We start from the raw sequence: 15,681 nt of genomic DNA, 5'->3' as shown, positions 1-15,681 counted from the left end.
CGGTCCAAAGATGAAAAAAATACTAATAGCAGTGTATATAGTCAAGAAAACAAAAACAAAAAAAATTATTTTCGGAATAAAAAATAATGCAACTTTGACGTATTAAAATAAGTTCTGTATTTTGCTTAGATTTTGGTGATAGTTAAATTAGTAGGCAAGTCGATGGTAATAAAATATTATAAATAGATTATTAACAAATTAAAACTTCTGAATATTGACACTTAATTTCCAATAACTACAAGAAGTTTTTTAAAACTTTTTGATGTTGAATAATGCACTTTTGTAGAATATGGTGTTAGTCAGATTAGATTAGAGATTTTATTAGATTGAATTGAATTAATTAGAAATATGCAATTTTGTAATTGAACGTTACAATGAATAAACTGCCTCCGGAAAATAAAAATAAACTTATAGAAAAGTTGCATTTAAAATCATATAATACAGTTTAAAAATGTCTCGTGTCATTGACAAAATACTGAAAACTGTATTAAGTAACATATATTCATAAAAATTCATATACAAGATGAATACAATACAGTTTTCAAATGTCTGGTGTCGTCGTCAAAATATTGAAAACTGTATTAAGTAACATATGTTCATAATAACGTATATTCATAAAAAATTCATATAATGGAAGAATAGAATATTAATTATTCTTAGGAAAATTTTTATTAATCATAATTTTAAAAAATGAAAAAAAGCAAATGAAATTAATTAAGACGAACATTAAAATAATTAATTTTATTAAATTTATGCTATTAATAATAATGATTTATTAAATAATTCATTTAATAAATCTTAAAATTTTAATATTAAAAACTTTATTATTAAAGTAAGTTTGAGCCTTAATACTAGTTGAATTCCGGATCCAGACTTGAGAACGAGATGCATTTCCAGCTCTGCGGTCGAACCCGGAATCAAAAGTCCAGAACAGGGAAATGAACGAATTTGACTCCTTCCTATTCTATGTCTTTCGAAAAAATTAGCTCTGTGTGTAACGTTGGCCGTGCAGAAAAAGTATATCTAAAAAAAAAAAGGAGGGGAAAGAATACTTAAGTGCTGCAATGAAGTGATTGCTTTTTTCTGTAATAAAATGAAGACAAATATTTTATTTGCTCAAAAGTTATTAATATGGAACGCTTGTCGAAACTTGGTAATGAAAGTGATATCTTTATACTTTAATTTTTTTTTCCTTATTTATCTAAACACAAAAAATAGTGTCTTTGATATTGTTTTATTTTCTTAAGTGATTATTTGTTAAAAACTTTGAAGTTGCATGATTTACTTCAGCATTGTAAATTTTAATGCATATGGGAAGTGAGAATAAATCCAACTGTTCAATATTTTTTTTATGAAATATTTATTTTCTAAACAATCTGGAATTAAAGGGATATTTAGCTTTTGTGGTCTAATATTTAAATTTTAAAACTGCAGGCATTTTATACTACTGCAAGCTTGTTGACAATATTTTTTAGACCTGATTATGGCTGAAAAAAGTATTGCTATGAAAATTTTTTTTATATATGCACATTTTTATAATTATGTTGAAATAATGTTTCCAATGCTGTGGATGTAATTAGTCCACATCTGTCCTAAAAAAATTATGAATGAAATGAAGAATTGCAGTGTTTGAAAATTTTTGTTTCTGTATTGAAAATTCGAACTGCTGTACCAATAAAATGTGATAGAATTTTTAGAAGTTAATTTGGAGCAATTGTTTCAATTAAGACATTTGTCTCTTGTTTAATGACTTACAAAATAACCTAATTCCAAGTAGAATTAATTAAGCTACCTCAATTGTCTGAATTAATCTGGTATTTTAAAAGTATGTTTTTGCAATAGAGTTTTTAAAATTTGTAGATTATTTGATTGCTTTTTCCTTTTGAAATATTTGAATAATAATTATTTTTAACTTTGTAAAGAAAAGTTGTTTTACAGCTGAAATTTTCAATATATATATGTAAATTCTTTCTCTTTCCAGTTTGTTAGAACCATGTGTTCTGCTGAAAGCGAAGTTTCAAAAGCTGTAAAAGCTTCAAAAACATCTTTTAAGCCCACAATTTTTTCCAAAATTTTAGATAAAAGTATACCTGCTGATATCTTATATGAAGATGACAAGGTACTTTTAATTTCTAAAAAATAATATTGATTTTATCTTTTTTTTATCATTATTTTTAATTCTTATTTCTTTCTACTCCATATTAAAGTTTCCTAAATTTTCAAAGTGGTTTATATTTTTGTTGATAAAACTCAACGTTTTACTATCTTATAATTATTTTATAGACAAATATTCAATTTATATGTACTTTCAATATTGAAATCTTCAAAAGGGATGAATAATTTGATAGTTATAAATATTTCTATTTTTAAAAATATATGGTTCCTAACAATATCTTGTGCATTGTAACCATAAAAGACTACAATTTTATATACTTCACTCACAATGATGCATGTCAGTATCACTTAATTTAGAGTTTTATTATTTAATTTGAATAATTTTCTGATTAACTGATAAAAAATTAATCATTAGATGTTTGTCCTGATCTAGATATATTAGTATAAAATAATCTTAATTCAGTGATTGTTAATTTTTATAAATTTATTATGGAATTTTTTTAATAAATTTCTTATGGAAAATTTATCTTTAAATTAAAATTACTTTATTTATTTCATTTTCCTTATCTGTAAAGATCCTTTATATATATATATATATATAGATGCATGGAAATATGACTAATCAATAAAAAAAATGAATCATTAAATATAAAGGTGTAGTAAATTCTCATGTAGGGAAGCTTTCATATTTACTTACTCAAAAAATGGTTTATTGCATCATCATCAACTTCTGCCCAAACACGTAAATCATTTTTTTTTCTTTAGTTCTTTTTTTTTTCTTTTTTCCTTTTCTTTCTTTCTTTCTTTTTCCTTTTTTTCCCTCATCCTTTTTCTTTTGAGCTAATAATCTAGCTTTCTTAGCTGCTTTACGTAATTTTAAAAGCTTTTTAAGTAAAAAGTATTTTTTTAACCTTTATCATATCTGATAATTTTTATATTTCATGAGTGGAAAACACTTTTTTCTATTTAAAATAAGAATTTAATCATATTTACTGTGTGATCCATTAAAAAAATATTTGTGTTCATCCTAATATTTTATGTTTTCAAGTGCATGGCTTTTCGAGATATTACACCACAGGCTCCAAAGCACTTTCTGGTTATTCCCCGAAAACTGATTCCATCTTTGAGTGATGCTTCTCCGGGAGATACAGAGGTTAGTCTTAATAACTTATTTATTAAATGTGGAATCTTTTTCAACATTTTCTAATAAATTACCAATTAATTTGGATGAACACATCATTTATGAAAATGTTGACAGTGATGTAGAAGCATATGATGACCAAAAAATTTTTATTTGATTTTTATAAAATGCAGCAAGAAAAAAATTTATATATGCAGCAAAACCAAAAATTTTATATATGCAGCAAGAAATAAAATCTGACATGTCTTTAATGAGAAGTATAAATTTGCTCCTATGCTAACTCATAATATTTAGCAATTTAGAACATTTTATTTGCAGTCTTATAAAGTTAAGAGCTAAAGGCTACCTAGGATGGCTAGCATCATAAAATTTGTGAAACTACCAAAAATTGATGATAGAACAATGCCATGATCTAATTTTTTTATAAAAAACATTTTTAGGTCAAATTGTTCTTTATATATATATATATATATATACAAAAGTATTAGAATCAAGTTAATAGGAAAAACAAAAATCAAAAAAATTATAAAAAATATAAAAAAATATAAAAAAAGAATCCGGCCTGAAGACTTTTTCAAGGGTCACCCTCAGGCAGGGATTCAAAGAAAGGGATTTTTTCTGTGAGGAAAAACAGACTTTGTCTAAAAATGATTCCTCGTGACCTGAAAATCCCCTGAAATTATGCTCAAGAGATATACCATTTTAACAGAAAGGAAATATAAAACAACAAATAAGAAGAAATTAGTCACAACAAAGTAAAAATACAATAACAAAAATAACAATAAAAACAAACAATAGCACAAAATTAAAAAATAAAAACGAAAAGGCCAGTACATACCATTAACAGTCAAGAAAACTTTAAACTATTGATTGTGATTCCCTGTTTTTAAAAAATTATGTAAACAGAAGTAGGCTCCCAGCACCATCTATTGAGTAATCCAATATGCAAGGAAAGTTCTATTTTTATTTAAGCCAAAGGATTAATCCCAAACCATACCTTGTTTAATTAAAAAATTGACATTACAGTAATTTCTAGGAAATTCATTTTTAATTAAATTTTTAAGGAGGTTGTTTGATGTTTCAATATAAGAATTTTTATTATTGCAAACCCTTTTGATCCTGTTAACTTGTGAGAAAATTAGATTTTTGAAAATTTTAGAGTTTAGATTGGAATGGTAGTTACATAGTTTTGTTATTTTAAAGTTGAAATCATCCCTTTTATCGTATATATATATATATATATATATATATATATATATATATATATATATATATATATATATATATATATATAAAAGAGTTACAGAATAGCTTAGAACTGTTCAGATTATAAAAAAAATTATTTTATCGCTTCATACTTTTAAAATTTATTAAAGAATTTTTGGGGATGTTTCAATTTTGAAAAATTAATAAAAACCTGCTTTTTAACCTATATGCAAAAATAAAATTTTCTTACTTCAGCTTTTAAAAAATTACAAAAAAACATGATATATTTTGTGAAAAAATGAAAATTATTTCACAACTCTTAGTTCTTGTAAGTAACAGAAACAAATTCATGAAGTTAAAAATACACCAGCTCTTTGGTTAGAAGTAAAATGAAAATAAAATAATTATAGTTAATTAATTTTTTAAAATTATTTTTGAAGCTAGCACTTGATAATATATCCCAGTGTCTCAAAATTTAACAACACTTACCAAGGTGAATAATCAGTAAACAGCTTTAAAGTTTTAAATTAAATCAAAGAAAGCATTTTTTTATCACAATGTTAGCATGTTTAATGTGACTCAATGGTATGTGGAAGATTGTTATGAGCGAGGATAGAACCTGGGACCTTGTGGTTTGCAGCCTTGTAACATGACCACAATACAAAAGAAATTGCTTGTGTAGTGTAGCTGTTAACTGGCTTATAAGCTTTCACCACAGTTCTATGAAGCAACAGTAGTTTTTGAAATTTATTATAATAAAAGTCATTGTTACAAATTGTGTCCAAAACTAATTTTCCAAATATTACTTAAACTTTAAAAAATTCATTCAAACAAAATTGGTATCATTGAAAAGCCACCTTTTAAAATGATATAAAAATAATTTTTGTGTGATAATAAGCTTTGATGTTTTGGTGAAAACATATTAAATTTCTGTTTTTATTTTTTAATTAAAGGTCTAATTAAAATTTTGAAAAATCTGTTCTAAACCATATCTGTTCTAAGCAGGCCTCTATACCAAAGAAGCAACTTTCTCTAAATGTCATTTTAGTAATTTCAGTAGTTTGTGCTGCACATGGCTCTGCCCATTGGGATAAACCTCTATATGAATAGAGAGATTTCAATGGGGGGAAAAATATGTAAGAATTACAATGTGGAAGATCATTAAAAAAATGATAGAATCTAACCCCTACCCCACCGAAAAATAAAAGTTTTTATTTTTTAATTTTTTTTATATATAAAAACTAAAATTTGTCAAGATAAGTCTAACAAATAAAAATTTTCAAATGGAGGGAAACTTTAGAAAAAGTGTGGAAGAAATCATGATCATTGAAAACCTATAGTTTCAAGTTAAAATTTCACCATACTAGATTTTATGCAATCAATAAGCTGAATTATGCACAGCACGGAATTAAAATTCAGTATAGTACAGTAAAATGACTTTAATAGGTTGTTCGAGACATTATTAATGAAATAAAGGATTGAATGTGAAATGGGCTAAAGGCTCTTTCTTCACTGTAAGAGTTTTTAGAGCGGCCTTTCCTTTGTTCAATATATTTCTTTGGTGCACCAGATTCTCCTGCTGTATTCTTATTTTCCACTCGTTAGACCAATCCCCTTTTTTTTCTTAACACATAAAAATATCAAACATACATTTATTAGGCATAATAAATTCTTTACTATCTTTGAATTCTACTGAAATTTGAACATTTTTTGAGTATGACATAGTAAGTATTTTGTATAGCTCCTTCGGGATAACCTTCCCAATATTTCAATAAACAAGCAACAATGCACAATATTGAAGAAGGAATGGGAAAAAAAGTCTAATCTTAATACTTGTTGGCAACCCTCAAAAAATTTTCGATGTGCTTGACAAAATTAAGCACTTTTTAAGGACATTTTTTAAAAAATTAAGCACTAAGAAGGTGATTAAAAATGGTTTTCAAATTTAAACACTTTTCATGACGCTATGCACCCTGCATAAATGTGATTGTGAGCTAAAATACCAAATATTTTTAATTTGAGAATATCTTATATAGTTCCATGCAGTTTTCTATTGGGATTTGATTCCATCTGTATTATGTCTATTATATATTTTGCAGTTAATATTTCCTCACTTCAAAGATATTTCTCTAATCATATTTTATGCACGATATTTATAAATGAATATACTAACTTTGCCTTGCTATTTATCAAAAATAATAAAAATAGCTGTTGAAATTTTAAATTCAACACAGTTATAAGTGTTCAATGCAAGCCTTCAAGAAATGCAAGAATATCAAACAATATGATGACTCATCCCAAAATTTTCTCTGATTGATTAGTATGAAGAGTTGAAAAATGCAGATATGCATGTATAACAATATTTGATTTTTTTTTTTCTGAAGCTATATAAAACAGCATATGTTTGTTCTTCTGTTATCATTTGATGCTGATAAACACAAGGCATGCATATCTGAAGACTATGAGACATGCATATCTGTAGACTATGAGACATGCATATCTGAAGATGCTGAAAGACTATGAGCTGAGTGATCAAAGCACCCTGATATTGTTCCCAGGACCTTATGGTGAACACCTATAACTGTTTTGAATTTAAACTTTCAACTGATATTTATTATTATTATTATTCAATTAATTTTGACAACTTGGTTCTTTTAATATGAATTTATTTAACATATTTATTACTTGGTTTTTAAAAATATATTTTACTCTTTAAAAGTATTTCAAAATTTTAAAAGTTGTCTTGCAGTTTAATTCTTTTGCTTATCTTAGTTGTATAATAAACTATAAATGGGATTAATATTTGAAATCCACTGTATTTTTTATTAATATTACCCTGGATTAAAAATATACATGTGAATTATTTAGGATAAAATTACAAATTCCTCTCGAAATAAATTATATCTAAAATACCAATGTCATTACTTAAGTTTTATCAACAGTACAGATTCAACGTACAAATGATTACGTTTTTATTTTTAAAAGAATAATTTAATTAAATTTAATGTTGACTGCAAAATTTTACTTCTACTTACTTCATATTTTTATATTCATTGTTATATTTCTATTTACATAACAAATATTTTATTTTGGTATTGTCTTTTTATACATTTTTAGCTGTTAGGCCATCTTCTTCAAGTTGCAAAACAGGTAGCAGTTCAAGAAAAACTTGAAAATGGTTACAGATTAGGTAAAGATAAATTTTTAAGTTTTTGTTCAAAAAATTAACCTATATTTAGTGTGCTTGTATAAAAATATCATTCTTTCACAAATTAATGATATTCTTGAGCATATAAGGAAGAGAAAAAAATGTGGCTGGTATGTTTTCTGATGTTAGTTAAATTATATATATATATACATAACATGATTTTGCAGCAATAAATATAAATTATTTGTAAATGTGTGTGTGTGTATGTATATATATATATATATATATATATATATATATATATATATATATATATATATAATTTCGAATATTAAATACTAACAATAATTTCCTAATCTTTTGAATTACAGTTTCACTAAAATTTCTGAGTTGTGTTGACTGTATTTCTATAAGCTCAGATTTTTTTTGCGTGTGTGTGTGCCTTCTTTCCACCTTCTTAATAGGTTCACTACATTGCTCTCATAATAGCTTTAAGAAAGAAATCTTGGCAAAAGATAAAATTGCTCTGTTTCCTTGAAATTATAAAGAATAAGAATTGTAAATAAATAAACAAATAAAATAAAGACTTTACAACTGCTTTTCACAAAATGTCTTATAAAAACTTGACAGGACTTACAAGGACAAGCAAACTGAATTATCAAATAAATATAATATGCAGCTACTCCAAGCCTAAAGATTTTTTAAGTGCATTCTTTTTTTTTAAACAGAATTCTACTTTATTTGATTTACAAAAGTCATGGATTCAAATATATTGATCGCAATCAAGGATCATTTAAATTTTAAAGTATTTTCCATAGTGTATATATATATATATATAATATTCATGTTCACTTGTAGATCAGTTGTTAAAAAAATATTTCTAAATTTGTAAATGAAATGGTGCATCATAGGTATTTCTTATTACAATTATTCAAAGCCAATGAAGGAACAATAATCTCTGCAATGATATAATAATGTACTGAAAATTTACAAGTGTCTCATTTTTACTAATTCTAATATTAAATCTGATTTTTGAAAAAAAAAAAAAAACTTTGAAAAGTTGATATTGATTTTCAGCCAATCTAGAATGCTTGAACTTACTTGCTATAATGAGTGAAGAATCTAACATCTTAGAGGGAGTGGTGGATTGGTGTTCGATATATTTTTAAAGAATTTATTTCAAAAGAAAAGTAGGGAAAAATATTTTCAACTTTTTAATTATATAATTAAAGATTCCTCCCAATTAATGACTTACTAGTTTTATAATTTTAACATGCCTGTATCTACAGGGTGCTCCGAAATTATCTGCAATATTTAAAAAGTGGGATAGAAAATACATATATAAAAGTTTTTTTTTTTTTTTGTCATAGAATGTGTGTTCGAAAATGATGTGTTTAAGCACCAATAGATTGCTCATTTTTTGAACAGCATCTGGGAATAAAGGGTCATTTGGTCGATGGGATTAGAACAGCATGCATCGCTTTACAAACGCAGAGCTTCCAGATATCCGTCTGATGTATTGGGCAGCCGGCGGAAACGGGCTAGCTTCTCAGAGGCTAGCCCTTTTACCGGAAGACAACTGCCGAGTCGACGAACGTTTGACCGTGTCCACCGCCAGCTCGGCGAAAATGCACCTTTCACGGGAAGCCAGCGAGATGTGAGTCGGACCAAAACCGCCCGAACGCCTGCCGTGGAAGAAAGTGTTTTACGTGCCGTTGAACAGAATCCTGCTGCAAGCACGAAAGCTATTTCGCGAAGCCTGGGTCTGAGGCGTGCGCATGTATAGGATGATGAAGTTATGCGCCATTTCACTTATAGAGAGTACAAACATTAAATATGGATGACTATCCTGTGCATGCAGAGGATAGTCAAGATATACTTGGTACAAGATAGTCAGAATCCTATCGGATCGTTAGGATCTACTAGGTACCTGCAACAGCCGGACTTCAACGCATACGAACTATTCACCGACGAAGTAACATTTGCATGAGATGGAGTGTTTAATGACCACAATTCGAATGTTTGGGGCATCTACAGTATACACGCAACAAGACCACATGCATTCTAGCGGAGATGTTCCATAAACGTTTGTGCTGGTATGGTTCATGATTATCTTATTGAACCTTGCATCTTGCCGATGCCTCACTTGGACGGGTGCACGTACTCCATCTTCCTGCGAAAGATTGCCCGAATTGATGGCCGACGTTCCAGCGTTCATTCAACCGCGAATCTGGTTCCAACATGATGATGCTCCTATGCATTTCAGCAAACATGTCCGAAATTACATGGACGCGACGTATGCAAACCGTTGGATAGGTCGAAGTGGACCTCATTGGTCACCACGATCACCAGATTTATCATGTTTAGATTTCTATTTGTGAGGGCATCTGAAGAACACATTTTATGCTACCCCCAATGACTCCCCAGAAAATTTTGTTGCCAGACTGTCTGTTGCTGCTGAGGAGGGATGTTAGGATATGTCCAGCATCTTCGAAAATTTACGGTCATCAATGTGTTGACGGTGTGAAGTTAGTATTCGCTCGTTTGAGATCTTCTGTAAAACAGCGCTTATTGAGCAGATCCTTGTGGCATTTCCGTGAGCCTGTCTTTCTTCCGACGTTTGTATTTGATTTGCAACCAGTAATTAAACGCTCCATTTCCGGGCATACATTCGATAGTAAAAAAGGCTTATTTTGGTCCCCTCTATCCTCCCCTTCAAAATATTGGCAGATATTTTCGGAACTACCTGTATAATTAAAGAAATATTTAGATTGAATTATAAAATTTTTATAATTATCTTGCCATTTTGTGTAAAACTAGCTTCAAATTATTATTATTATTTTGGTAAAATACTGAAATCAACTGTTGCTTAAATAAGAAATTAGATTGAAATAGAGTACCCGATTTTGAAATTGCATAAAAGTTCTCGCATTGCTTAGTTCAGTCCTGATTATACATATTGTACATAAAATGTATGTGTTACTTAATATATGTGTTACTTAAATGTATGTCTTACTTGTGTATGTATTACTTTACTTATTAAATGTCTGTGTACATTTTCATTTTATTTGAAAGGATACATTTTAATTTTAGTGTTATTAATGTAGTATTTTAGTGTTATTAATGTAGTGTAATTAATGTTTTTATTTTTTTAGTCATTAACAATGGTCCTGATGGAGCTCAGTCAGTTTATCATTTACACGTCCATGTTTTGGGAGGAAGACAGATGTTATGGCCTCCTGGATAGAAGATGCATTTTCAATCAAAAATATTGAATTTCAAAAATGATTCATTAATTGCAATTTTTTGATAAGTGTGCAATAATTTGTTTATTATATGTAATTAGTTACATTTATAAGATTTTGAATAAACTGTTAACTTCTAAATGTTGTTTCTTGAAATTGTTCATTAATCTATTAAACAAGCATCCATCTTCAATATTTCAGATTTTGAATGCTGAAACTTGCATCAGAAAAATTTATTTAATTTGAATTTTAAGCTCTTATTGAAACATGTTTTTAGGAAAGGTATATTTCATATGTTATATTAAACGATCAGTTCTTGCTTTTCTTTACACAACTTTGACTATAATTTTTAAGTTAAATATATCAATTAATATACTTAATCAAAAATATCTGGAATATTGATTTATAATACATCTTTAGTACCTATCATCTGCAAACTTTCATCAAATATTTTTATGACTTCTATAAACATCTATAGTAGTTAGGAATTTACGCCATTTTATCATCTGAAAATACATTTGTCTTAAAATTTCTGCTATAAACGCATGTGAAATATGCAAAAGCACAGTTACAATTGTTAATCTGAAAACAACAGTATTTGATTGATATACATTCAAAGATGGCATAGAATAGGCCGCAGATAACCCGCGATCTGGTAGACCATCCATTTCTATTAAGGATCAAGATAGTGATAAAATCAGATACTTGGTGATTATCGTCTGACAATAAGAGACATTACTGAACAAATTTTTTTATCATTTGGTTCCTATCAAGCAATTTTAAAAGATAATTTAGGACTGCAACACATCGCTTTTCGAATTGTGTTAAGAACTTTGTTCCAAAAGTAACAGCGTATTCAAGTAGTTCGAGCAATGCTTTCTCAAAATGATTTCTTTCTAAAACGCATTATTATCGGTGATAAAATAAGAATATATGCTTTTAATAACGAAGCAATTCAACGAGCATGTAAATGACACTTAAAAGATGAAGTCAAAATAATGTTAACTTTTTTCTTTGATTTTCGTATTTATTATTTGAGTGTTATGCACTTTTTGTGCAAAGCAATTAATCGAAAATGACTTGAAATGCATCTGAGAACTCATGGCTTTTGCACCACATTTCAAAGTGAAATTATTCGTGAGTTTTTAATCAAACATTCTACAAACATGATTCCAAAACCTGATAGAGCACCATGTGACTTTTCCTATTTCTAAAAGACTTTTTCTTGTTTTCACGATTGAACTTGCCTTTTCCTGGTTGCCAATTTGAGATTATTTATTCGGTAAGTGAAAATTTTCTTCGAATTCTTAAAGTTTCATTGATGACTTAAAAGCAAGTTTTGATAATTTGTAAAACCGTTGACAGAAGTGCATGCATTACTTTGAAAGAGATATAATACATGGGATATGTTTTGTAGGATATTTTTTGATTGCAGTAGTATATATTATATAATTACAAATGCAATTATATTTTGAATAATCTAATATTAATTAAATGAAAATGCATTTACATTCATGATCAACTATTCATAATGTAGATTTAAAAGAATTTGCAATTACAGGTAGTCAATACTTAAAATAAATAACATTCAAGATAAATTAAGTAGGATATTTATACTGTTTGTAATGGTATAAATTTCAAGAATTGTTAATTAGCATTTTTTTTTAACACTAGCCGTCTTAGGCAACCCGCTGGCTCGCCGAGAGTAATGCTTGCTAAAAATTTTCCTATAAATATTTTATGTAACGTGATGTTTTTTTTAATAGCTAACTTCAATAAAATATTTTTAAGCTCCAAATTTTGATTGTCAGTAATCTTTTGTATATTCATTGTACTATGTACCTTTCTAACGTTTTATCTTCACCCGTAAAATTCGTTTTTTAAATCCAAACGGAAGTAATTAAATTTCAATCAGTTATGTTTTTTATTTAAAAAATTTGAATATTAAAAAGCAGAACCGTCAGCACTGAAGTCTTATATGAATTACAGAATAATTTTCATAATTTATGCATTATTTTAAACAATTATAAAAGAAATAATATAATATATATTATTTCAAGAATTAGAAAAGAATTTCTCTGATTTGTCTTAAAATTTAGTTTTGCTTTCACAAGGATTTTAATGATGTAAATAATAATAATATTTTATTTTGTTTTTCGTCAATAAGTATACATCTGAAAAAATTATGGAATCTATAGAGTCCTTTGGTCCTAAAGAATCGTATTCAATGATATATTCTTGACATTCCAATTTTTGAATCAAAAACCCAATTTTATCTTCTACTACCAAATCTAATCGAGTAATGAATTTTTGAACTATTTTAGGGCAATCAAAAATTTTATAATTTTTTGATTAATCAGACTCGGAGGAACTCCGGACGCTGACTGACATATCTTTGAGATGGTCAATGAAGTCTAATATCACGCGCTTTTATAGGATTCTAATATTGAAATTTTTATAACTTACTAAGTTTTAATAGCAATAAAAAGAACCTATCTTTTTAATTAAAATGTTAGTGTCTCAAGAATATTTTACTAATTATGACTCATAGGACCGACAATGTGTATGAAAATATAAAATTCGTTATTCGAATAAAAATACGAAATTCATTAAAATGTTCTTATTCGTTAATCATCAGAACATATATTGATTCAAACTACATAAAATGATGTTCTTTATTACACTTACGCCATTTTTTCTTTTAGATGTATATACTTAATATTAACTTTTTAATATTTATATATAAAATTTTTATATTTCTATATATACTATATAATGTATTTTAAATTTTATACAGTCCTTTGGTTCTAAGGAAATATTCTTGGCACTTCAACTTTAAATTTAAAAAAAAACACACTTTTTTAATTTTTGCGATTAAATTTGACCGAATTATGAATATTATTATTTAAGAACAACCAATATTTTTATAATATGAGACCAGTCAGCTGTGGAGAAGTTCTGGGCGCTGATTGGTGTATCTTTGAGACGTTGATGAAGTGGTCACAACTTTTAACAACTATAAAATTATTCAACTTTGGCAACTAGCTGGTTTGTTGGGAATAGTAGTTTATTTAATTATATAGGCAATAACTTCATGTTCATGATTCTGGCAAATTATCAGACGTTAAAGATATGTTATTTTAATTGTCTTACATATTCTCCGCTCTCTATATGCATGAACCTTTCTAATGGAGATCAATTCCCTGACATCACTGCAATATTAAAAACGTAAACATCTATCTTCTAAGCTTCTTCTGCTTATCTATCTTCTAAGCTTCATGGTATTATACCTTCAGTTCTTTTACCCCTCTCATAAAGTGCATAAATATTAAACAAAATCTTTCTTCCTTAGCTTTCAGCAATGGAAAAAAAATTACGCGATCAGATAGTTGATCACATAATGAAGACAGTTTACTTCAGGACAAAATGTAATCTATTGTTGGAAGTCAGGCAAAAAAAAAAAAAAAAAAATTAGGAAAAATTTTCATAATTTTTGTATTATAATATTTATTGTAGAAAAAATTCAGATTAATTTTTAATGAATTAAAATTCTAATTAAAAATTTTAAAAAATCGTTCTGAGATGCACATTTTCGCCTTTCAAAATACAGTAGACTCTCGATTATCCGCGCCGGCCGCACAAAGTTTTTTTTTTTTTTTTTTTTTTCTGACTGATTTTTTCAAAAAGGTGCAGTTTTACAGTTATGCTTTTGTAATTATATAATACATTACAGTATTAAAACAGTACATATGTATTAATTTTTCTGTGTATCCTTGACGCCTCTCGTAAGTACAAAGCACTTTTCTGTTTTCATTAACAAAATGCATTTTAGGTCAGTTTTGAGTAAAATATTAAGCTTTAGTTAAACATTTCCTGCTGTTTATTTTACGTTTTATTGTACATAAAACGATTTTTCAAAGCTGGAATGACTGTTTTCTTTTTTGATATACCCGTTTTTAGCTTTTTTCTGATTATCCGCGGCGGCCGCGCCACCCAATTCCGCGGATAATCGGGAGTGTACTGTATATATGTGCCAAATTTGATAGCTGTAAGTGATCTGATCTGTAGAGCACCAATATACTCGCACACACATTCATCTTTATTATTAGTATAGATTTCATTCAAAATTACTTCAAAAATGCATACTCTGGTGGAATGAAGTTCATTATAATCCATGCAATGGAAGCAAGGGGATGTATGTTTTCAGGAACATTTCTTTAATGATCACATTTCACACAAATCACGAAAAGACAAGACAAGACATTAACACGCGCACCTCTCTGACAGAACAGTAAAGCATCTCATCTCAGTATTTACAATCGCAATGCACTATGGGATGCGTACCTAATCAGATATCGTCATCTATTATCCAAAAGAAAAGACAGAGTAATGCAACTGCTACTATACATATTTATATATATGTATGGTTAATTGACCTGTAAGATATTGAATTTATAATTTTTTTCAAAATACCACAAGCTCATTTATACACGGACAATATAGAAATTTCATACATTATTGTATTAAATATTATATAATTGTTACTATTGTTTAGAAATTATATGGTAGTAAATTTTGGAAAATTTATATTGATAAAAATAATAATTTTGTATTAAAAAAAAAGGGAAATATTGCATCAGAGACAGTGCGTTTTATTGGTGATAAAATTAAATATTCACATATTTTTATGTTACTAATTTAAAATTAAAAACATATTGTTTCTTTCATTACTTACATAATTGCTTTAAATGTTCTCTGATTCACGAGTTTCAAATGCTTAGTATTTCAGAGAATTTCTGTTTAAAAATGCATCAAAAATTATTTAT

At 27.5% G+C, this 15,681-nt stretch overlaps 1 protein-coding gene across 1 annotated transcript; it reads left to right on the top strand.

Moving 5' to 3' along the window:
* Positions 1–967: 967 nt before the first annotated feature.
* LOC129988409 (uncharacterized HIT-like protein Synpcc7942_1390) lies at positions 968–10,996 on the top strand. The gene is made up of 5 exons (XM_056096633.1): positions 968–1,153; positions 1,982–2,119; positions 3,164–3,268; positions 7,580–7,652; positions 10,766–10,996. The coding sequence occupies exons 1-5, from the start codon at positions 1,094–1,096 to the stop codon at positions 10,855–10,857; spliced, it is 468 nt and encodes a 155-aa protein (XP_055952608.1). The 5' UTR covers positions 968–1,093; the 3' UTR covers positions 10,858–10,996.
* The last annotated feature ends 4,685 nt before the right edge of the window (positions 10,997–15,681 follow it).

This window comes from Argiope bruennichi, chromosome 10, assembly GCF_947563725.1.
Source record: "Argiope bruennichi chromosome 10, qqArgBrue1.1, whole genome shotgun sequence".
In the NCBI taxonomy this organism is placed as follows: Eukaryota; Metazoa; Arthropoda; class Arachnida; order Araneae; family Araneidae; genus Argiope; species Argiope bruennichi.
Note: the sequence above shows the minus strand (reverse complement) of the source record. Positions and strands in the feature narration are given on the sequence as shown.

Excerpts from the sequence above, each read along its gene's own strand:
- LOC129988409 (XM_056096633.1), top strand. The coding sequence starts at position 1,094 with ATGAAGACAAATATTTTATTTGCTCAAAAGTTATTAATATGGAACGCT. Across the intron at positions 1,154-1,981 it reads GGAACGCTTGTCGAAACTTG|TTTGTTAGAACCATGTGTTC; the intron begins GTAATGAAAGTG and ends TTCTCTTTCCAG. Across the intron at positions 3,269-7,579 it reads CTTCTCCGGGAGATACAGAG|CTGTTAGGCCATCTTCTTCA; the intron begins GTTAGTCTTAAT and ends ATACATTTTTAG.